At 37.1% G+C, this 23,716-nt stretch overlaps 1 protein-coding gene across 1 annotated transcript in view; it reads left to right on the top strand.

The window, feature by feature from the left end:
* The window catches only part of LOC150101661 (cytochrome P450 3A5-like), a 219,556-nt gene that overhangs the window by 174,882 nt on the left and 20,958 nt on the right, over positions 1 to 23,716 (top strand). Inside the window, exon 11 of the mRNA XM_090400698.1 lies at positions 369 to 460. Coding sequence (XP_090256824.1) covers positions 369 to 460 — 92 coding nt within the window. The remainder of the gene's footprint in view (positions 1 to 368; positions 461 to 23,716) is intronic.

The following is a 23,716-nucleotide window of genomic DNA, read 5'->3' as shown; positions in this document are numbered from 1 at the left end:
GTTGATTTCCTGAGTATTCCTTAGAGGTTATGTGGCAATTTCATTCCCAACTATCTAGCTTTCATCCTTAATTACGTAACCCATAAGAGGAAAAGTCAACCCTTGGTAGAGAAGATTATTGACTGTAGTGAATTTCCAGTTTGGTGTACTGAGGTAGTATTAATAGCATTGCTATAGTGAGAGCCACTGTTTGATGGAGATGGAGTTTAATGGAGACAACGAGCATATTTTGTGGTGCAGCTTAAATGGATTCAGCCTCTCAGTTAGGCTCTAGGCTGAATTAAAATATAATGTTCATTTTAGATAAATTCATTTGTTTATGCTTTTATGAAAAGAAATGTTCACATTATATTTTTTTAATTCAACAGAATAATGAAATTACCTATGAGACCATAAGTGAAATGAAATTTTTGGATGCTGTACTTAAAGAATCTTTACGTCTGTGTCCACCAGGTATCAGGTAAGTTTACTTATGATTTTTATAATTACCAGGTGCTGATGAGGCTTATCCTTTACAATCAGTTTGTATGTTGTGCATTGATTGAAAGGCCTGGGATGCTAACAGGCATTTTGGACCCATCAGTTCCCATTGATTCGATGCGTGTTTCACCATTCTTTGTGATTTCTTGCTGTCAGTTGCTAAGTAACTCAAATCCTGAAAAGTCTGTTCACACCACTCCTTCACATCATTTATCCACTCTTGCCTTAGCCATCCTCTTCAGTTTGTACCAAGCATCAATGTTTTGACCTTTCTACTGTTATCCATTCTGCAGATATGGCCAAACTTTTTTCAGGACTGGGGCAACTCTTATATAGAAGCTTATAACTTCACATTACTTGCCTTAGTATCCCATAATGCAAAGCACATATCCTTATGGGTATGTATGACTTGAGAGGTAATGTAAATTGGGCAGCAAGAGATATGAGATTCTTGCTTGAGGTTGTACGAAAGAAGACACAGAGAGGAAAGATAGTGTGCATGTTGCCTAGGTGACGAGCTGAGCAGAAGAGCAGTAATATTGAATAACATGTTAGCTAGAATATGTCAGAAGAGAGGATTGGAATATGTGGATGCTTGGAGTGCATTTCAGGACAGAAAAGAATTATATGCGAGAGACCAATTGCATTTGAATGAGGAAGGACGTAGGCATCTGGGAGATGGGGGACGACATCAGGTAATGCTGAGCCCAGTGGAGTTTAGAGGGGATAATGCTGAGTATAGAAACAATGGCATTTTTATGCTTTATACTAATACCAGGAGTTTCTGGAATAAAGGAGAGGAATTAGTGGCGCTGATAGCATCACCCTGGCCAAAGATTATTGGGATCACTGAGACGTGGTTGACCGAAGAGGATATAATAACAGGAATAGAAGTAGCAGGCTACAGCATTTTTTGGCAGGATAGGAATGGAAAACAAGATGGTGGAATACTGCTTATGATAAGTGATGACCTATATCCTCTAAGAGCGGAGACTTGGAAGTCAGTGACACTAATGATTTTGAAAGCATATGGTGTGAGGTTAGAGGTGGGCAAGACAGGATATTTAGTGGGGTGTTGCTACAGACCCAGGTGTACAGAGGGTGGGGACCAGGAAATATTTAGACAGTTGAGTTTGGCAAGTGCAAGAAGAATGATTGTTATGGAACATTTTAACTACAGCAGTATAAATTGGGGAGAGGAAGATGCATGTAGCAATAAGGGAATGGAATTTCTAGAATTCTTGAGGGACAGATGTCTTAGGCAACATGTAATAAAGGGAACAAGAGGTTCAAGAGTTCTGGATTTGGTCACAGCATCAAAAGAGTTGACATCTCTCCAACTAGTTGGAGAGAGTGACCATGTGGTTTTGACTTGGAAGATGAATAGACATGCAGGAGTATCAATGAGAGACGGAAATGTCTGTAGAATTATAAGGCAGGTGATTATAATAGTCTTAGAAGTAAACTTGGGGAAGTTCCATGGAGGATGGAATTGGAAGGCCAGGATATCATTAGTGCTTGGGAAATGGTGAAGGAATATTTGTTAGCAGCAATAGTAAGCTGTATTCCAGAAGTGAAGAAGAGGACACAATTTGGAGTAAAGTGGATGACAAACAATATTATACAGGAATTGCATGTGAAAAAGAGGCTATGGAAGAGATATTGTATAAGGAGACAGGTGAAGAGCTGATGTATGAAGAATATAAGACACAGGCCCCGAAGAGTGACTAGTATGGTAAGGAAGGCAAAACTGGAATATGAGAAGAGATTGGCCCTAAGATCCAAAGAAAATCCTAGGGAATTATTTAGCTATGTGGCCAGTAGGAGGAGAAATGATTGTGGGATAAAAATTACATAGTGGAATTGTTCAATGGACATTTTTATTGGAGAATTTCATCCTTGAGAAGTAAATTTTAATACTAGAGGGATAGGGCAGGTTCAAGGTTTAGAGGTGCAGGATGAGTGCATGCTCCAAATACTGAGTACTCTGGATGTCAGTAAAGCAGTGGAACTGGATGGTATTTCACCGTGGGTTTTGAGAGAATGTGCTAAAGAACTGATAGCTCCTTGGACCTGGCTTTTCAATGAAAGTCTGGCTACAGGAAACATGCCCAGGGAATGAAAAGAAGGTAAGAGAGTGCCGTTGCATAAGGGCAGTAGCAGACTGGAAGTATCTAATTATAGGCCAATTTGTGTGTCATCAGTAGTTGTTAAGATCTTAGAGAAATTAGTGAGGGAACGTATACAGCATTGGGCAGATGAGGTTAATGTTATCTGTGAGAATCAACATGGATTTGTGAAGAGGCGCTCTTGTTTTAGTAATATGCTAGCCATTTATAATAAAGTTACAAGAGCAGAGGATGAGGGAATGGCATGTACTGCGATTTTCTTGGATTTAGCGAAGGCATTTGACAGGGTGCCACATGATAAGCTGATATTTAAGTTGCAGCACATGGGTTTGATTGTCAGGATGGTCAACTGGATTCAGGAATTGACTGTCCGATAGGTATCAGAGAGTTGTGTATGGTGGGGCAATTTTAAGGAGGCAGAAGGTTACAAGTGGGGTCCCACAGGGCTCAATACTGGAACCTATATTGTTTAACATTTATATCAATGACATTGTCAGTGGATTGCAGGGGGATATTCAGTTTTTTGCAGATGATGTGAAGCTGGGAAAGGTTATTAGTAATAGTGCTGATGTGGTAGCCCTGCAAGAGGATTTGAATAAGCTAGACAGATGGGCAAATGAATGGAGTTTCGGTTTAATGCAGCAAAATGTAAGGTCTTGAGGTTTGGGACACATTGATGGGACGCTGCGTACCCTATTGAAGGAGCTATACTGGAAGAAGTAGGGGAGACAAGAGATCTAGGGTTGATGATTGATAGAAACCTGAAACTCAGGGGGACATATTGCAAAGGTGGTGAAGATAACACAGAGGATTGCTGCAATAATGAGAAGGACGCTGACCTGCAGAGATAAGAGTTATCATTCCGTTGTATAAGACCCTCATCAGACTACACTTAGACTATTGTTCTCAGATTTGGTCCCCAGGATTTGAAGGGGATAAATTAGCTGTGGAAAGGTTACAAAGGCAGATAACAAAGATGGTTTCAGCACTGTACAGTGCTAGTTTTGAAGATTTGCTGAAGGGATGTGGACTGCAGAGGTTGGTGGATAGAAGAAGGAGGGGTGATATGATTGAGACTTTTAAACTGTTGAGAGGTGGTTACAGGGTTGACACTGGGGAGTTCTTTCGCATGGTGGAACAGCGGGAAGGAGTGATGACAAGGGGCCATCCCTGGAGGTTACAAAAGGAAACTGTGAGCAAGAGGGTGAGGAGTGGTTTCTTTGCATGGATGATGGTTGAACCATGGAATGCATTTTCCTGATAGAGTGGTGAGAGCGAGAATGGTCAATGAGTTTAAGGAGTGGTATGATAGACTTTGTGTTTCCTAGGAAGGACCTCCTGCGATGGGTTTTTTTGACTCCATGGAGGCCTGAATAATAATAATAATAGTATAATGCTATGCATTATGGGACTCTTCTCATAATGAATAGCATTATAGCTTCACATAGCTTTGCATAACTTTACATTACTTGCCTTAGTATCCCATAATGCAAAGCACCATACTTTATGGGATACTAAGGCAAGTAATGCAAAGTTATAAGCTTCTATATACAAGTTGCCCCAGTCCTGAAAATAGTTCAGGCACAAACTTGTTTGCTCACACTTGGATAAAGGATTAAACCAAGTATATAATTTTTTGGTATCTTTAATTTATAACAATATTATTTCAGCATAATGATCAGTGAGTTTTTAATTCAGGTAAATAAATATTTAGTGGAGGAAGTTTAGCTTTATACAAAATCTGTACAGTCATAAACCACAGTTTGTTGGCATCATCTGTATGTAATTCCCTCATTCCTTTTTTTTTTCTTTTTCCCTACACCTACCAAAAAAGGAAGTGAATGCATGTGTGAACAAAAAGGGAATGGGATGTAGGTAAAATAGTTGCATCTGAAGAAGGTTGTGGGATGAGTAATTTGAAAAAGAAATGGCTCAATGAAATTATGGAGAAGTCGCATCTAATAAGTAGTATCAGAGAAACTTGTTACAGATCAGGAATAAGCTGTTTTGTTTGTATACAAAGGCTGGAAGTATCAGAAGCAAAGGAAATGAAATGGTTGCATTGATTGAGTTCGTTCACCCAAAAATTGTTGGGATAAGTGAGGTATGATTGGATGCAGATGACATCCTCACAGGAATAGAGATGGAAGGGTATGGTGTTTTTTGTGAAGATGGTAAGGATAAAAAGGTAGGTGGAGTGCTATTGATAATAGGAAAAGAGTTATATCCATACAATGTAGGATATAACTGCAACGTATGGATATAACTCTGGATGCTGCTATAGGCCTGGTAATGTGGCGGTTAGAATGATCATTATGTATGAATTTAATTATGGCAATATAGATTAGAATAACAGGATAGCAACCTGAAGTAAAGAAAATTAATTTCTCAAGTTTTTTGAGAGTTAACTACCTTAGACATTAGATAACAGATGGTATGTAAGGAATGAGGATCTCAGGTTTGATTATCTCATGAGGTGTGAAATCAAACTCCAGTTGGTTAGAGTGAGCCATGTGAGGAATTAGTATATGTGGACCTACAAGGCTACAACTGCAAACGTCTAGGAGGCAGTTTCTTCAAGGAGATCAATGCTGCTTGGGTGTTATTCAAGAACTGTCTGTTAGAAGCAATGTAAAAATGTATCCAAGAGTCAGAAGGTTAAATAAGGTAGATGTGAAATGAATTAATGAATGAAGAGATTAAGCATGCAATATAAGAAAGAAAGCATTATGGAGGCAACCTAAGATGAGTGGTAATAATCAATTCCATGAGGAGTGCAAAGAACAGACAAAGAGGGTGGCTCAGTTGGTAAGGATAGCAAAATGCAGTATGAACAGCATTTAGCTAATGATGCCAAAAATAAATTAATAAATAAGTAAATCTTAGGGGGGTTCTTTTGATATATAGTTGGCAAAAAAAAAAAAAATGAATATAGTAGGATGACATTGATTGGAGAAAATGGAATAAGGACAACTACTGGAAAGGAAAGGATATAGTTGAGATATTTAATGAGCAGTTCATAAACGTCTTTCATCGTTGTGAATGTAACATCATGGAGAGTTTGAGAGCAGTGGATGATGAGGAGGAAGGACTGATTTTATTATCCTCGAGATTACAGTCTCACTAACAGACAACTCAGAAAACTGAACTCTTTACTAGATGAAATAGTAAGCCTTGATGGAGACACCATAAAATAACTTACAACTTATTTTGCTAGAATCCCTAGGTTCTATGGTTTACCTAAGCTGCATAAGAAAGGCATTCCTCTTTGTCCAGTTGTCGACTGCATAGGTTCAGTTAATTATCGAATAGCCAAATTTTAGGAACCTGTTGAAGCTCAGATTGGCAACTTCCATTCATTCATGAAAAATTCTTCCACTTTTCTCACTATATAATGGTTATATTTGAAGAATGCAGGTGACATCTTTGCATGAATTTGATATTCACAAATATTCCTCTTGAGGATGTGCTACATATACTTTCAGAAGCATTTCCACAGAATATAGTGCAATTATTTGACTTTTTTTGCCAAACAAGTTTTACAATCAAGTTGAGTGAACTGCAATGGGAAGTTCATTCTCTCCTACACTTGCTAACTTTTATTTAGAACATTTAGAAGCCATCCTTTTTTCACCATATACCCCTCAATCTTCATTTTATAGATGTTATCTATATATTTCATTATATAGATGATGTTTTTGCTATCTGGCCCCATAATGAACACACACACTGCTTACTTTTTTATCTAATATAAACAATCTGCATTGACAAATTAAATTTACTATGGAAATGATTAATTACTTCTGTTTATTGAAAGCCTACTTTCACTGGAGACACTACATTCATCACCATCACAGAAGGCTAAAATTATAACAACTTTATTGCAACATGCTCATATTTGTTCTACATTTCAACTATTACAGCAGGAACTGTTAAACATCAAATGATCTATAAGTCTCAGTGGCTTCTCAGAAAGGACCATGGAACAGCTTTTTAATTCCTATAATCCCAGCTCAAATAACAACGAAACGGTGCGCTGTTTCGTTGTTATTTCCTGTTCCGATCCCATACATTTCTGGGATCTCAGAACTCATTTCTAGAATTCTTAAGAAATACAATTTAGTGGCTTTTCTTCCTATCAACAAATTATTAGCACGGTTTCCATCTTTGAAAGGTCTACTAGGGAGAGCTAGAGGAAACCATTCCTTGTGACTGTCATCATTCTTACTTTTGTACAAACTGGATGCTCTGTGGAAAAGAGAATACAAGAACACCAGTCCTATATTAGCAACAATAAATCTGAAAAATCTGGCTTGGCACAGTATGGAATAGATAGATTACAACACCCTATGGTTTGAAACACGCTTACATCATCAGTGTCGTTATAAATTTAAGCACTCATTTAAAGAACGCACTGAGGTGACCATCTGAACTTAAATTGGAATGATTGCCTTTCCCTATCTAAGATATTGGAAAGTCTTATTTTAATCACATATCAATATTTTTTTTAAAAAATAGGTAATGAATAATTAATATTGTGATATTTTCTCACCTATAACATTGTGCTGTTTTATGTATAACATCACATAGCTTTTACTTTTTCAAATCAATCAATTGTTCGCATTATGCTTTGTAATTAACTATTGTTACCACTGATGATGGCTTGTAATATTTGGGCTGATATATTCAGCCTTAAATAGTATTATTTATTCTTTGTATTTTTTTTTTGTGTGTGTTAATTTATGCAGAGTGGTGGCTGAGTGGAATACATTGCTTTGAGTGTGTTGTGAATACTGACTCATTGAATCTACATTCACAAGTTTTAAGCTTTGGATGAGCTTTGTGTGTGATAGTGTACCTCCCATGATGAGATTCTGACTCCATGAGGATCAGATGTTAATAATAATGATAATATCATTATACTAGTTTTTTCAGTGTTCATTATCAAACCTCTTTCCTTCTTTACAATTTTCTTTCAAGTTCCTCTTCATCTTCTTCAATAATGATTATCATCTGCAAATGGTAAATTATTTATTTTTGTAAGTTTCCCCTTATGTGCATTGTAGTACACATACAAAAATCGTTTCTCTTGTTGAAAATGGTATGTGGATGGTACCTAAAAAATCTGTTCTGTTTTTTATAAGCAGATTTTTTAGCAATCCACATGATGATGATAGCAGTGTCTATTGTGTCTTTAAGTTAAGCTGTAGCATAATTTAGCTGAGTGTGTCCTTGCTGTTTATGTGTGTTTTCCATGCTTTTTTCAAATGTTGATTCATTTTTTTAACTGTCACAGCTGATAGGTGATAACATCTAATTTTTTTTCAGCTTTCATCAAGTGTTTGTTGTTTTATTTTGTTTTTAAGGTATTGATGTTTCATGGTTTCTGTTTTTTTTTTTTTTTTCAAAATAGATCATTTAATCCATAACACCTTAATGTTTTTTTTTAACATTAAACATAATTTTTACCATTCTGTTTATCATTCTATTATAAGTAAGATATGCTTGTTGAAACCAGTGAAAATGTGGGCGGTATAAGACGGCAATGTGTATATGCATATGTAGGCAGTAAGAGATGCTGGGTGAGATATTAAAGACCTGCATATAGATTTGGCCTAAGGCAGTTTGGTGGACAAACATGGTTTGTCTGATTGTAATGATTGTGTTTGTGAATGTCAATTGAAAGCAGATGTGTAGAGAGAGAAATAGAACTCTTGAGGAATGAGAGTAGGTATAAGAGAACACATCGGAGAGCAAGGGAGAAAGGAAGGCAAGAGAATGGGAGAGACAGGATAAGAGACGAAATTGCAGAATGTTGTGAGAGTGTGGAAGCAAGGCATCAGAGAGCAAGGGAGAGACAATGGAAAAGAGGAAATTGTAGAAAGATGAGAGTGCAGAAGCAAGGGATAGAGAGGTGAGAGTTTAAGAGAAACAAGAGAGAGACAGACAAAGAGATTGGAAGCCGTAAGAGTCAGGGATGCCAGTAAGAGAAGGATGAATAAATCTGTTTGGATTATATGTGGAGATTTGATGATTCAGGGTGTGCAGAGTAGAGTGTCAGGGGAGTACTTATTTGGTGGAACAATAGAGAGTGTGGCAATGGCAGTGAAGACGGGTATCAATGACCTCTCAAGTCATTGGGACAAATGACCTGAGAGGTAGCATGAATCATGTAGCATGAGATTCAAGGTTGATGTTAGACATAGTGCAGCAGAAATGTGTCCGAGGAAAGATAGTGTATTGCCCCCAGTATAATAATGCAGAGTGGAGGAGAAGAGCAGTGATGACAAATGAGATGATAGCAAAAATATGCAGGAAAAAGGGTCTGGAATATGTAGGTGTGTGATGTATGTTTGAGGAAAGAAGGGAGTTGTATTCAAGAGATGGGCTACATTTGAATGCAGGAGGGCGAAGACATTTGCAGAGACTGTTGTTTTCTGAGCAAGTAAGTGTGTCAGGGCAGTGAAACTAGAATTGCTCTGCAACACCTGGCTCTGCCAGTATTGCAGAGCCAGGTGGAGTTTGAGAGAAGTAATGATGGCTATAAGAATACTGGCAATACACTGGTTTTCTGTATATAAATGTTAGGAAGATTAGAAATAAAGAGAATGAGTTTGTGTCAATGATTGACTCAGTCTCTCCTAAGGTTGTTGGTCTCAGTGAAACTTGATTAACTGAGGAGGATGTTCTAACAAGGATAGAAATTGATGGGTGCAGTATATGTCAGTGGTGGTGGTGGTGGCAGTAGGAGTGTTATTTATGATAAGAGATGAATTGTACATTCTCAGGGTTGGGAATCTCAATGGAATAAAACTAATGGTTTTAAGAGTATATGGTGTGAGATAGATGTTTATAAGACAAGATATTTAGTACAAACCAAGGAATATAGATGGTGATTAGCAGGAAATGTTTAGACAAATTAGTTTGGCAAATGCAAAGTGAGTGATCATTATGGGAGATTTCAATTATAGTAATATAAACTGGGCAGAGGAGACAGCATGTAGTAATAAGGGAACTGAATTTTTGGATTCCTTGAAGGACACTGTCTTAGGCAGCATGTGATGAAGGGAACATGAAGATCAAGAGTTTTGGAATTTGTCATGGCATCACATCTGTGGGGTCACAATCATAGGATCTGATTGTGAGCCCACAGAATCAGATCCTACATGGTCACTCTTGCTCTCTTGGTGAGAGTGACCATGTAGTCCTGACTTCAAGGATGAATAGGTATGTGGAAGTATAAAAACAGAAGGCAGTTATGTGAAATTATAAGAGAGGCAACTATCTTAGACTTAAAAACTAGCATGCAGCAGTACAATGGATGAAAGAATTTGAAAGAAGAGGAGGGTCATTAGTGTATGGCAGATAATTAAGAATAATTGGTGACAGCAGTGATAAATTGTATACTCAAGTGAAGAGGATAAAGAAATTTGGAGTCAGGGGGATTTATTTATTTATTTAACATATGGCAAAATAAAGATACATGACATCAGAATATATAAATACATATTTGTGCAGACAATAAAAATGAAACAAGTAATGCACATATACAAATATCAGGTAAAAAAAAAAAGTCTAATTTTAAGTCTAATTCAGATAGCCAATCAAGAACTGAAGGATCTGCCTCAAAAAAGTCTCTCAGGTCACCAGGGTAGGCTCTTATGCTGCAGTCCTCTACAACGTGCTGGATGGTTTGGTTTATGGCCCCCACAGTCGCATTGCGGTGTAGATGATCATCCCCACTTGTGTAAGCTGTCTGCACAGATACCATGTCCTGTTTGTATCTTATTTAGGCTTTTCCGTAGATGATGGAAGCTCAATCCCTTTCGGATTTTGGCTGGGAATGATATATTTGTTTAATCTGGTGGTGATTTTTCTTTCCAAGTTTCTATCCATTTCAAATTAACATTGAAATTGCTATTTACTAGTTCTTTAGCCAGTATTAGTGGAGGCCATCAGGATTTAAGGCAATATGTATTTTATATATGGGAGGTCTTCATGTATTGGCAACAGGGGATTGCTGTTTATTTTTTTTGTACTCTTTTACTAGAGCATCTTGTCTGCGCAGGTTTGGTGCAATATTATGGTGCAATATTGCTCAAAGTTGAAAGCCAGTAGAGGGGAGTGGATTTGACACAACCTGTTATTGTCCTCATCGCTGCATTTATTTGTATGTCGATTTTCTTGATATAAGGACTGTTTAGTCATACTGGTGAACAGTATTCTGCTGCAGAGTAGACTAAGGACAAGTGAAGTATTGCCGTGTAATAGTAGAAGAACCCAATGTAGAACCACACAGTTTTTGTATGATGTTATTACGGGTTCTGATCTTTAAAGAGAAATTCTGCAGATGTCTTTTGAAAAGATAGTGTTCTATCCAAGGTAACAGCCAGATATTTAGGGAAATCTTGGTGCTGCAGCATTGTGTTGTTAAAGCTGACCTGAAGTTTCCTATTTGCCAATTTGGTGTTTAGGTGAAAAGAGCTAACCTCGGTCTTATTGAGGTTTGATGTTAGTCTCCACTTATGAAAGTATTCCCCAATGGTTTTAAGATCATTTGTAAGAATATCTTCAGTTACTTTGATGCTTTTTGACCTAATTGTCAGTAGATCAGATGTATACGAGGTGGTATCAAAACGTTTCGAGACTAGCCCTGTTTACGAGAAATTACTTTATTTATCTACGTTTACACACTATCACCTTCAAAATAGTCCCCTTGCATATTGATACAATTCTCCCAGCATTCTTGCCACTTCTGGAATGTGTCCTGGAAGTCTTCTTTTCGAAGCATGTCAAGCACCTTCTGCGATTTGCGCTGGATCTCAGCAATGGTGTCAAAACGGTGACCTTTGAGCTGGATCTTCATCTTCGGGAAGAGGGCGAAGTCTGCAGGAGCCAAATCTGGCTAGTAGTGTGAGTGCAGAAGTGAGATCATGTTGTTTCTGGCGAGAAACTCGCATGTGAGGAGAGCTTGGTGATGGGGTGCATTGTCTTCGTGGAGCATCCAGTTTTTCGTGCACCACAGATCTGGTCGCTTTCGCTGAATGTCCTCCCTCAGATGCCTTAAAGCCTGGCAGTAGAAAACGCTATTGACGGTCTGGCCCCTGAGGACAAATTCTCAATGTCCAATGCGGTGAATGTCGAAAAAGATGATGAGCATGCACTTGGTCGAGCTGCAGACCTGCCTCGCCTTTTTCGGTTGTGGAGATGATGGGCTCTTCCACTGTGAAGGCTGTTGCTTCATCTCAGGGTCGTACCCATACACCCAAGTTTCATCACCGGTAATGATCCTTGACATGAAGGATGGGTCATCCACGGCATGCTGACGGAGTTCTTGGCAGACTGCAATGCGGTGTTCCTTCTGCTCCTGGGTCAGCAGCCTGGGGACTAACTTGGCAACAACACGCCGCATGTTTGAATCACATGCGAGGATTGCCTGGACTGTTCTGTATGACACACTGACAATGGTAGCATTGTTGTGGAGTGTTATCCGATGATCCTCATGCACAAGTTGCTGAACGGTTTTGACATTTTTTGGGTTTGAGCTCGTTGAAGGTCTTCCTGATCTTTCATTGTCTTCCAGTGATGTTCTTGCACTCTTGAAGCACACGTGCCACTCAAAATACCTTGAACGACTCATTGCAGTATTGCCGTAAACTTGCTGAATCATGTCAAACGTCTCTGTGGCAGATTTGCCCAGTTTCATACTGAATTTCACGTTTGCTCTTTGTTCTAACTTGCTGTCCATGATGAAATCACAGATGTGGTAATGCAGGTGGTCAGAATAGCATCAGTTGCTCAGCTCCTGATGTACACAGGACGATGTCTTTTGGCGCACTGACTTAGGAAGGTAGGTGCTCCCTGTGACTGTGCGTGCAGCCTTGTGCACCATCTGTTGGCGTGTTACAAACCTAGTCTCGAAACTTTTTGATACCACCTCGTATAAGTTGAATAAGATTGGTGCTAATACTGAGCCCTGTGGGAGCCAATTGTTCAGCTTTCTCAGTTTGCTCATTTTGTTTCCCCAGTACCACATGGAAGAACTTGTCAGAAAGCATCTTATGTTGCCAATAAGTCGTATGATGGATTTGCATGGTATGGCTTGTATAGCATCCCCTCTTTCCATACTTTGTATGCAGCAGGAAGGTCAACAAACACAACAGAGATTTTTAAACATCTCTGAAAGCCTGCTTCGTGGTGTATCAATATGGGTAGTAAGGCTTAGTACTTGGTCCGTACAACTAAGTTGAGTCCTAAAATCTGCTTGCTCAACAGGGATAACTTCAGATATTTGTGGCCCAATTCTGTCAATGAGTCTCTCGAGCAGCTTATAACAGCAACTGAGAGCGCAATTGGGCGATAGCTCTCTGCTTGATCTTGTGGCTTGTTGGGGGTTTTAATATGCCTATTATTTTGGTTCTCTTAAAGGCTATTGGAAGGTTTCCCATCCTTAAAATGTGAGAAAAGAATCTTGATAGTCATTGATGAGCATTTTTTCCATAGTTTACCAAGAATTCAGGGTGAACACCATCAAAGCCTGATGCTTTGCTGGTTTTCCTTTAAGGCCTTAGTTATTTCAACTGTGTGAAAATTGGGAACTGTCATCTGCACTTTATCATAAGTTTCTGAATGTTCGTTTAACCTCCCTGTGTGTGTGTGTGTGTGTGTGTGTGTGTGTGTGTGTGTGTGTGTGTGTGTGTGTGTGTGTGTGTGTGTGTGTGTGTGTGTGTGTGTGTGTGTGTTGATGATCTCGAGGGATTCTAGACAGCGAGGTTATTCAACAGGCAATTTGATCTGGAGTCACCAAAGGATCTTTACGAGTGATTGGGCTACTTCCACCTAACTTTTTTAATAGGCTCCATGCTTTTCTACTTGATTTTTTAAAGTCTAAGTCCTCTGTAGTTTTTATCCATTTTTCTCTGTGCTCTTTATCAAGCTTCTGGATTAATTCATCAGCTATGTCACAGTCGCCAGATTCTAAGTAGACTTGGTATAGCTTTTCACAATCTTTATTCCAGCCAGGTATGTATTCCTTTCGGAAACCCTTTGGAATATATTTCTTCGCTGTTGATATGACTGCTCCAATAAATCTGTTGTAGTTTTCACCCACAGGAGTTATCCATCTTACTATTTTATCCATTTCTTGTGAAAAATCCTGCCACTTCGCTTTTCTAAAATTCCATCTTGGTCGTGAAATGGACAATATTATTGGTATTTGTGTTCCTACTTCTACCAATACTGGGCAATATTGGCTGTGTGGAAAATCTTCAAGGACTTGTCTTGTTGTATTTATCGGCTGATTTTGCAAATTTTGGGTAACAAAGCATTTGGCTGTAGTTATGAAAATTTTTTCATATTTTTCACACTGATGTCTCTTGCTTTTGGACACCAGTGTGCATGTACAGATTTTGAATTTGTGTGGTGCAAAGTTGAAATTAAGGCCAGTATATCTGATAGGATGCTGTTATAGACCAGTGAATGTAGAAAATACTGATTGTGGAATGGGGTATTGACACTGCTGCCAGTTGGTGAGAGCTATCATGATGTACTTTATTGGGAAGCGGGTAACAAGAAAAGGTAAGTGCCAAAAAGAGATATATGTCAAATTATAAGGTGGGCAATTATGGGAAGCTTTGTAGTCAACAAGCATCGATACGTTAGGTAGATAAACTAGACAGAAATATGTTGACAGAGCATGGAACTTCCTAAGGCAGTTTCTGACACAAACAATGTATAACATGTATAACTGCATTCCAAGTGTTAAGCAAGTAAATAGAGTAGGAGTGAAATGGATGAACAGTGAAATCAAGCAAGCTATGCTGGAAAAGAAAATGCTACGGAGGAGGCACAAGATAGTTGGTGACAATTGGATCCATAAACAGTATAAAGTTCAACCTAGAAAAGTGATGTGCATGGTAAAAAAGGAGAATAAGAGGAGATTGGTTGGTCAGGCCAAGGTTAATTCAAGGGAATTCTTCCATTATATGGTGAGCAAGAAGAAGAATAATTATGGCAGGGAGACATTGGTGGATAGTCAGAGTGACTTTTCAAAAGGATATAATGGAATCATTGAATGAGCACTTTATCAGCATATATAATACTGGTATAAATGATGCTGAGCAATAGTATTATTGTTATTATCCTAAGACCCCATGGAGTTAGAAACTCATCTAGGTCCTTTGTCATATACACACAGCTCACCATACCATGCCTTAAACACATTCAAATTCTTTCCAGACACCAACTCTCAGGCAATTCATTCCAATCATTCAAAACTCTCCATGCAAAAAAACCTGGTTCTCACTACCTTGCTCACACTCTCCTTAACCTTCCTACTGGCCAGGACGTCTATAGATGTCCAGCTAAATATGAATATGTTTCAGCCCACCTGTTGAAAGAACCTGGATAAGAAGTGCAATTTGACTGTCATGTCCATTAGAAAGTGTGATAATCCCTCACGCTGAAGAGAACGGTTAATCGGATTATCTCGTGTTCGTAGCTGCAGTTGCCTATAACAAGATACGCACTTCCTTTTTCCATGCTGGGTAACTGGATTTTAGTTATATAGAATAGAATAAAATAGAGAAATTATTTATATTTTTGTTTTCTCTTTTTATTGTACAATACAATTTTAATATCTGGACAAAATAAAGATCTTGTATAATTTCTTCACTTAAATATTGCCTTACCTTGGAGAACCAATTTAATTTTTTATTTTTTTTTGCGCTAATTTTTTTTCTAATCGCTTACTAGTCAAAAGATTTTTCTTTGTTCTCGAAGAAATTAATTCACGATAATTATTTGAAATATTCTTTTAAAAAAAAGAAAAGAAAACCGGCTGCCAACGTTCCAGTTTATATTATTTTTATTTTTGTACAAAACCATCGAAATCGAATAATACTTCACAGATTTCCTTTAGGACACGCTGGAGCAACTTTGCTTTATAGAGAATAACATGAAATTCTTTAATCAAATTACTAAATTTTTTCTTCATGTTGTATAGTAATTTACTGTTCTTTGTACTTTCACAATCTTGGTTTCCTTGTATAATTGGTCATTACAAAATGAAATTAACAGTTATGATTAATATTTATATTTTCTGCATAATTCAGATATTTTATTCTCCAATTTTTAAAGTAAGTGATACATTTGCTTATTTTTATCATTCAAAATATGTATATCAAATGTGAAATTTCATTTCCTTTCACAATAGAATTGAACTTTATTTCGCCTCTGATAGTTTAACACCCCCCCCCCCCGTTGCATTATTATCACACACCCAAAAACTGTTATGAAACATAGGTACAGTTTTTATTTAATTCGTTATTTTTCTCTAGTAATTGTTCCACATAACTTTAATTTTTCGATACTGAAACTATGTGGTGATTATTATAAATTAGCAAATTATAAATCAGAAAATATACATATTATTTCCTGATTATTATAAATCAGGAAATTATGTGATATTCGGATATAGGCGAAATTAATATTTAAAATCACTGTCATCCTTCAAATGCAATATCAGAATAAAGTGAAAAACCAAACAAGAAATTTCTGCCTGTAAAATATTCAGATATTGCTTGAGGCTCTTTAGTGTGCTGCATGTTCTATTGTTCTGTTTCTCAGTGGGGGATTAGTAATCTCCATTAGCTTTGAGCTGGGCAGAAAGGAATTACTGGGCAGAAAAGAATAATTAGTAAGTATATTCAAGACATAATTCATTTACAAGATGGCAAGCAGCAGCAGTAGCAGTGACATTCATGGTAAGAAAAGAAAACTTCGTGGGATGCAGAAAAGTTGGAGCCTTCGCCTTTCGAGCAGCTCTTGTTCTGCCGATGAGGAGAGAAATCTTTCTAGCTCTGAAGATAGCGATTCTGCCTGTACTTTAGATATGTCTTCGTGCAGAAAATGGGTGATCGCCACTGAACGTACACCAGCTTGTCCACGGTTTCCCTTCATAGGTAAGCCAGGAATTACTAAAGACTTTGACTCCAGTAATATTTTAAGCTCTTTCCGTCTATTTTTAGACGATGATATTCTTTCCTTCATAGTAGAATAGACTAACCTTTATGTTTGCCAACAACATCAGAAAGTTGAGTACAGTCTGCATTCTCGCAGTAAACTTTGGAGCCCAATAGATATCAACATGCTCCTTACATTTATAGCACTCTTGATTGTGCAAGGTATCGTGAAAAAGCCCGCTCTCGAAATGTATTGGTCTACAGACTGGATTTTGAACACGGCAATGTTTCGTGATGTTATGACTGAAAAACAATTCAGTCTCATCATGAAGTATTTGCATTTTCAGAATAATGAGTAATACGATCAGGCAATACATCCTTGCCCAGTCCTCAACAAAATTTATGATTTTCTGATGAAAATCCGTCAGAAATGTAGATCACTCTACATTCCTGAGAGAGACTTGAGTATCGATGAAAGCCTTATGCCATTCAAAGGTAGACTGAAATGTAAGCAGTATATTCCCAAAAAGAAAGCGAAGTATGGAGTAAAATTTTTTATGCTTTGCGAATCGGAAAGTGGATATCTTTGGGATTTCAAACCTTATACGGGAAAGCAAACTGTAATCGAGCATGATAAATATTCGGATCTCCCCTTGTCGATGCGTGCAGTAATGCAGTTACTAGACCCTTTACTGGGGAAAGGTTACTGCATTACAATGGATAATTACTATATGTGTCCTGAACTCGCTGATTTGCTTTTACAGCATCGTACAAATAGTTATGGTACTGTAAATGCAAAAAGGCAAGATATGCCTCCAGATCTGGCTTCAGGAAAGCTATCGAAGGGGGAAATCCGAGCTTATCAGCGAGGAAAAGTCTTTGCACTATGTTGGAAAGACAAAAGAGATGTTTTTCTGCTGTCTTCCCTGCACAATCCATCAACGGAATCCGTGGAGAAGCATGGTTTGAAGAAAGAAAAACCCATTGCTGTGTGTGCATACAACGACACTTTGGGTGGAGTCGACAGGTGCGATCAGCAGCTATCATTCTACTCAGTAATGAGGAAACAGCATAAAAAATATTACAAAAAAGTGTTTGGACATGTATTGGATTTTGTTATTTGGAACAGTTTCCTCCTGCACAAGAAAAAATGTTTGTCTACCATAACATATCTAGAATACAGAATAGAAATTGCGAAAGCATTGCTGCATGCACATGTGCCTTCTTCAGCAAGCAGAAAAACAGGAATTCCTGCCAGACATCTGAGGTTGAACGCTGCTAACTCCAACCATTATCCCGAAAATTTACCACCTACGGCTAATAAAAAAAAAACCTGCACGCAAATGCTATGTATGTAATAAAAAAAATATCAGAAAGGAAACAAAAATCTGGTGCCCTGAGTATAAAACTGCTTTGTGTGTTTACCCTTGCTTCAAGATGTTCCACACTGTTCAAGAATTTTAAATTCTGAACAGTATGAAATAAAGAATGTTTGTTTTCAAGGCCATCAAAACAGTCCTTTTCAGGACTACAAATATTGATAGAGGGATACCCGAATGTACTGTTTCTTTTTTCATCTTGAAGGCTAATTTTTAAGTTCTTTTTATGACACAGAATGATATTTTCGAAGGAATAAAATATAAGAGGAACTGGAAAGAGTATTCCAGGTAAAGTATTTCACCAAAACAATAAAAAATATGTAAAATTATTACATATATATATATGTAATAATTTTTTTTTTTTTTTTTTTTTTTTTTTTTAACTTGGGGATATTGTATATTAGGATAACCAAGTTATTTTATAAACTTGGTTATAAATTTCAAAATAACCGGAAAGGCGAGATATGCCTCCAAATCTGGCTTCAGGAAAGCTATCGAAGGGGGAAATCCGAGCTTATTTATCAGCGAGGGAAAGTCGTTATTTTATAAACTTGGTAAAAATAACCAAGTTTATAAAATAACTTGGTTATCCTAATATATATAAAATGATAAGCCTTTTTATGTCATGTTTTTCGAAACGTTTTGAAAGTCAGAGGCTACCCTAAGTGTCGAGTCATCAGAATTCAGGGGCGGAACCCCCTTTCGAGTTATCACAATTGAAGGAGAACTGGCCTACCATACCAGAACACAGGGGGTTGGGCATAGCCCCCCAGTTAATAAATGAAATATATAAATAATAACGGGAACATTTTCACCTTGCTAACACTCAACATTGATGTGATATGGGTTCCAAATTTCTTGTTTTGGAGATATATACATTACAAAGTTTTGTAATAAAAATTTCTGCTACAATGGAGTTTGGCAGAATCAACAATATTATTACTACCTTATTTCTGTTTCTCGTGTGGGAGAAAAACAGTAAAATGTCACTCTTATAATTATATGAGATGTTATAATGGCAAAAATATTAAGAAAAAAGTCATTTGCACTTTCTCTTCAAAACACAAAGAAAGAACATTGTAAATTCAGCCAGTGGAAAAGAAAATACTACATATTTTTCTTCTGTTATCTGATTTTTTTTTCTTGTAGTACAAAGAAGAAATCACTGCATAAACATGAAGTCTGCACGAGGGAAAAAATCTGGAAATTGTTACATTATAACGAATAGAGAAATCATGTCAGAAAAATTATTCACGTAAGATTCTAATCTCAGCAGACATAACATTTTCTTCTAGATTAGATATCTAAAGTAACTGAAGCTTTGCTACTATTTTACACTAAAATGAATGGGTATGTTCCCCAAGTGATTTACGTTTGTAACAGCTGTCTTGCAAACAATTTATGAAATAAATTATCTGAAATATCCGCAGATTGATTTGGTATATACCCCCCCCCCAAAAAAAAGAAGATTATGAAACGCATATGCACCTTTTCTTTGAAAATAATTCAAATCCTCTTTTTCAAGATAATTGTATGATTTAATTTCTAATTTTTGATAATAAAAGTGAAACTGATCATTATAAATTAAGCAATTATTTGGGCATAAATAATGTATAAGCATATAAACGAAATGTCAGTATTTCTGTTAGGATATAGGTAATCAACAATCGAAAAGGAAACAAGACATTCTTGACATATTCTGCACTACAGCCTGAGGCACTTTAGTGTTCTCCACTTTCTTCTCAATAGCACTGAGAGTAATAAGCGTCTGAAACTTTTCCTCCAGCTAAGAGGATATCACCAAGTATTTATAAGACGTAGATTATTTCAGAAATAGCTTCCAGCAGCAGAAGTAATATTTAGATTTTTTTTTAAAGAAAAACAAACAGAAATAATACTACTGAACTTTCTTTTGTGTGGTATGCATATAAACAATTTTGCATGGTGAAAATATAGCATATTATTTCTAAAATTTCACATAATTTCAGCGAACAGTAGAACAGCTGGTTTTAGATTGCAAATAAATAGAACAGAATTAGAAGCTTCACGATACAATCTAAAAAAAAAATTTGCCGTATATCTTTTGTCAAAATGGTAAAATGAAGTAATTGATTTTGAATGCTGTCTAGAAAATCTTTCAAACCTGTATAGAAATTTAGAGTAGTTATGCAATTGAGTTCCAGGAGAGGATAAGGAGGGGGGGGGGGGAAGCATTAGAAAATCTTCAAAATGAGCAAAAATTTTAAATCATTCCGTATATGATATTTTTCACATTAAATTTTCAACATATCCACGAGGTTAGGCACTAGATATTATCGTAATATGTATAATACAAATAAATAAATAAATGACGAAAGCGAAGAATCACTGCTAAAATATCATTGGATATAAATTTTTGATACTAAAAAGACACAATCGGAAACCGAGTAATGCAATTTTGCATTTTAGCATTTTTTTTTTTATTTTGTCTTTATTGAATAACAAAAAATCGTTTCTAAATCTGAAATGTGATGATCCATATAATGCTATTTGGCTAGAAACGAAAGCAAAAGGACATATTTATTTCAATAAATATTATTTAAAAATATAAATATTTGACATAATATTTTCAAAGCAAACATTTGAAAATTCTAAAATTCGAAAAAAAATTATTCAATTATTATACGTAAAGTGAAAGAACAACCAGTGCAACTCTTCCGGTGCACTGATTCGTAGAATAAAATACACCAAAGTTACTAGCACTGAACAGATTCATTGCAAAAGCTGATCAGTGGTCATTTCAGGATTGATTTTTTTCGCATATGTGAAATTTGTTTCAATTTTTGGGAAGAGACACAATAAATCATTTTAGAGGCAAGAAAGGTCAAATCACTTAGGAGAGTAAATGAAATTCTAAGCAACACAATAGACGTAAAGACAGGGGGAGGGGACACAAAGGTCACTCAGCAACAGATAATCCACTAATGGCTATAGAATAGCCTTAACGAGATTAACGGTGGAGGAAGATAATGGCATGATAAAAGGCAGAATACCAACGAAGTTTTGATCCATGAAAAAAGCTAGGGAGTGTTGACTATTTCATCCACACCGGCCGGTTGGGAGGTTAATATGGCTTCCAGAGATGACCTCTTGTTCTCTTTCTCTCCATCCCTCTACCATTTTATGAAAAACCTCTTCAACATTAATTCTATAACAACCACTTACCAATATGTATATCTATTATATCACCTCTCTTCCTCCTATCCATTGGACTCTGTAAATTGCATGCTCTCAACCTTTCTTTATGTTCAACATTCCAGAGATCAGAAACTACCTTAGTCAATCGTTTCTGCTCCCTTACCACCCAAGTCACCCTGCTCTTTGTACTCCTCATGGAATTGATGCTGAGCATCAGTTCCATGAGGAGTATAACTCATCTTATGTTGATGATTGTTACCACTCGTCTTATGTTGTCTCCATAATGCCTATTAAGCATGCAATACTTCTCTGTATTGCATGCTTAATCTCTTCATCCATCCATTTCATTTCTGTTCATTCCACATTTAACATACTGACCTCTGGAATACATTTTGACATTGCTTATACCAGATAGTTCTTGAATATCACCCAAGCAGCATTGCTCACCTTTCCACCCAATTTCTAATTCCATTCTTCAGCTGCAAGCTTTCTCCTGAGCTTCTTATGATTACCAGCTAGCCTTGTAGTTCCATGTATACCTGCTTTTCACAGAAGTCCTCACCTAGCTGGCAACCACCCAGATAAACAATTCATGGTCACTATTACCAACTGGAGAGAGATTTGACAGATCCTAATAACATCCTCTGATGAGATTATCAAATCCAAGACCTTGAATCCTTGCATACCCTCTTTTACATACTGCCTGAGGTAGTTCTTCAAAAACTCAAAGTAATTTTCTTTACTTCCAGTTGCTATGTCATCATCCCATTTTATATTGCCATAATTAAAATCACCCACCCATAATGATCACCCTTTTCCTATTTGCTTGGGAGACTAGATTCTGCACTTTGTCAATCTCACACTCACTTGCCTGACGGATGCCTTCACTCAAACTCACTTGCATCCATCCTAATTGCTTAAGTTTTCCTGAATTTGCACATCAGCATGCTCAGTGAACAAATCTCTCTCTCTCTTGACACCTGACATCTAACCTTGAGTCCATTAGCAGATTCCTTCTTTTATTTAAGAGAAAGAGAGTTAGTGATAGAACAGAACCCTGCAACAAATCTGCATTGGTGGAGAAGCTTGAAGAAGGGGGAAGCCATCCACCATGACACATGAAGAATGACCAAAAAGAAAGCTTATTTCTGAATTTTAGAGTAGAAGCAGATAAATCAAAGGGTGACAGTGCATATTTTTCCAAATCCAAAGCTTGGCACATATCAAGTGATGGATGAGGTAGGCTTGAGAGGTTAGTCATGGATCTAGAGTGATGGAATCCATATTGGTGGTCATCACTGAATAATTGGTAAGCCTCTAGTTAGAAAAGTAAGATTGTTGTTGACCTTTCCCATATTTTGTAGAGAGAAAGCTTATTACTAAGATAATAAGCCAAAAGGCTATTTTACCGGCGAATTTGTTAATTGAAAGGGAGATGGTAAATCCCGTTTTATTTTATAGCTGGGTCCGAAACTCGGATCGAAATTCATAGAGTTTCATGCCGAAAAAACTATCGGTGAGCCCAAGTGTAAATGATCACTTGGGTAGTACAACACCATGGCAACTCCATGCAAAGGTGGAGCAAGCTCCGTCACTAACTTTAATATTTTCTCATAATGTAAAACCCAGCTCCTAAGAGATGTATATATATTGTTTTACATTATGAGAAGAGGTCACTACCCAGACCGGTTTCAACCTTTTCTGGGTAGTGACCTCTTCTCATAATGTAAAACAATATATATACATCTCTTAGGAGCTGGGTTTTACATTATGAGAGAATATTAAAGTTAGTGATGGAGCTCCACCTTTGCATGGAGTTGCCATGGTGTTGTACTACCCAAGTGATCATTTACACTTGGGCTCACCGATAGTTTTTTTGGCATGAAACTCTATGGATTTCGATCCGAGTTTCGGACCCAGCTATAAAATAAAACGGGATTTACCATCTCCCTTTCAATTGAGAAAGCTTATTTCTGAATTATAGAGTAGCAGCAGATAAATCAAAGGGTGACAGTTTACTGGGTAGACCTCTTGAGACATGATCAAATGCTCTGGAAATGTCAAGAGTGACAGCGCATATTTTTCCAAATCCAAAGCTTGGCACATATCCAGTGATGGATGAGATAGGCTTTGAGAGGTCAGCCATGGATCTAGAGCAGTGTTTCTCAATGTGGGGCAATTTGAATATTTTGGGGGGGGGGAATTAGAAAATGTACATATACATATTTATATTATACTTTTTCAGAATTTGGCTGACTATTATGCTAGGGGGGGGGGGGGTATCAAAATCTTTGAGACGTTGAGGTGGGGCATGATCCAAAAAAGGTTGAGAAACACTGATCTAGAGTGATGGAATCCATACTGATCTAGAGTGATGGAATCATTACTGAATAACTGGTAGACCTCTAGTTAGTGAAAAAGTTCAATTGTTGTAGATCTTTCCCATTATTTTGTAGAAAGTCATTAACATTGACAGTCGAAGTGATGGCAGTCTTTTCCAAAAAAAAAAAAAAAAGATATTCCCCAATTCTTTTAATAAGGTGGATATATGCTTGCTTCCACATGTTAGGATAAGTGCCAATCAACTATA

The sequence above is a fragment of the Typopeltis vanoorti genome, chromosome 11, assembly GCF_054136105.1.
Source record: "Typopeltis vanoorti isolate ZY-2024b chromosome 11, IOZ_Tvanoo_1.0, whole genome shotgun sequence".
Classification (NCBI taxonomy): domain Eukaryota; kingdom Metazoa; phylum Arthropoda; class Arachnida; order Uropygi; family Thelyphonidae; genus Typopeltis; species Typopeltis vanoorti.
This window is presented reverse-complemented; position numbering and strand designations above follow the sequence as displayed.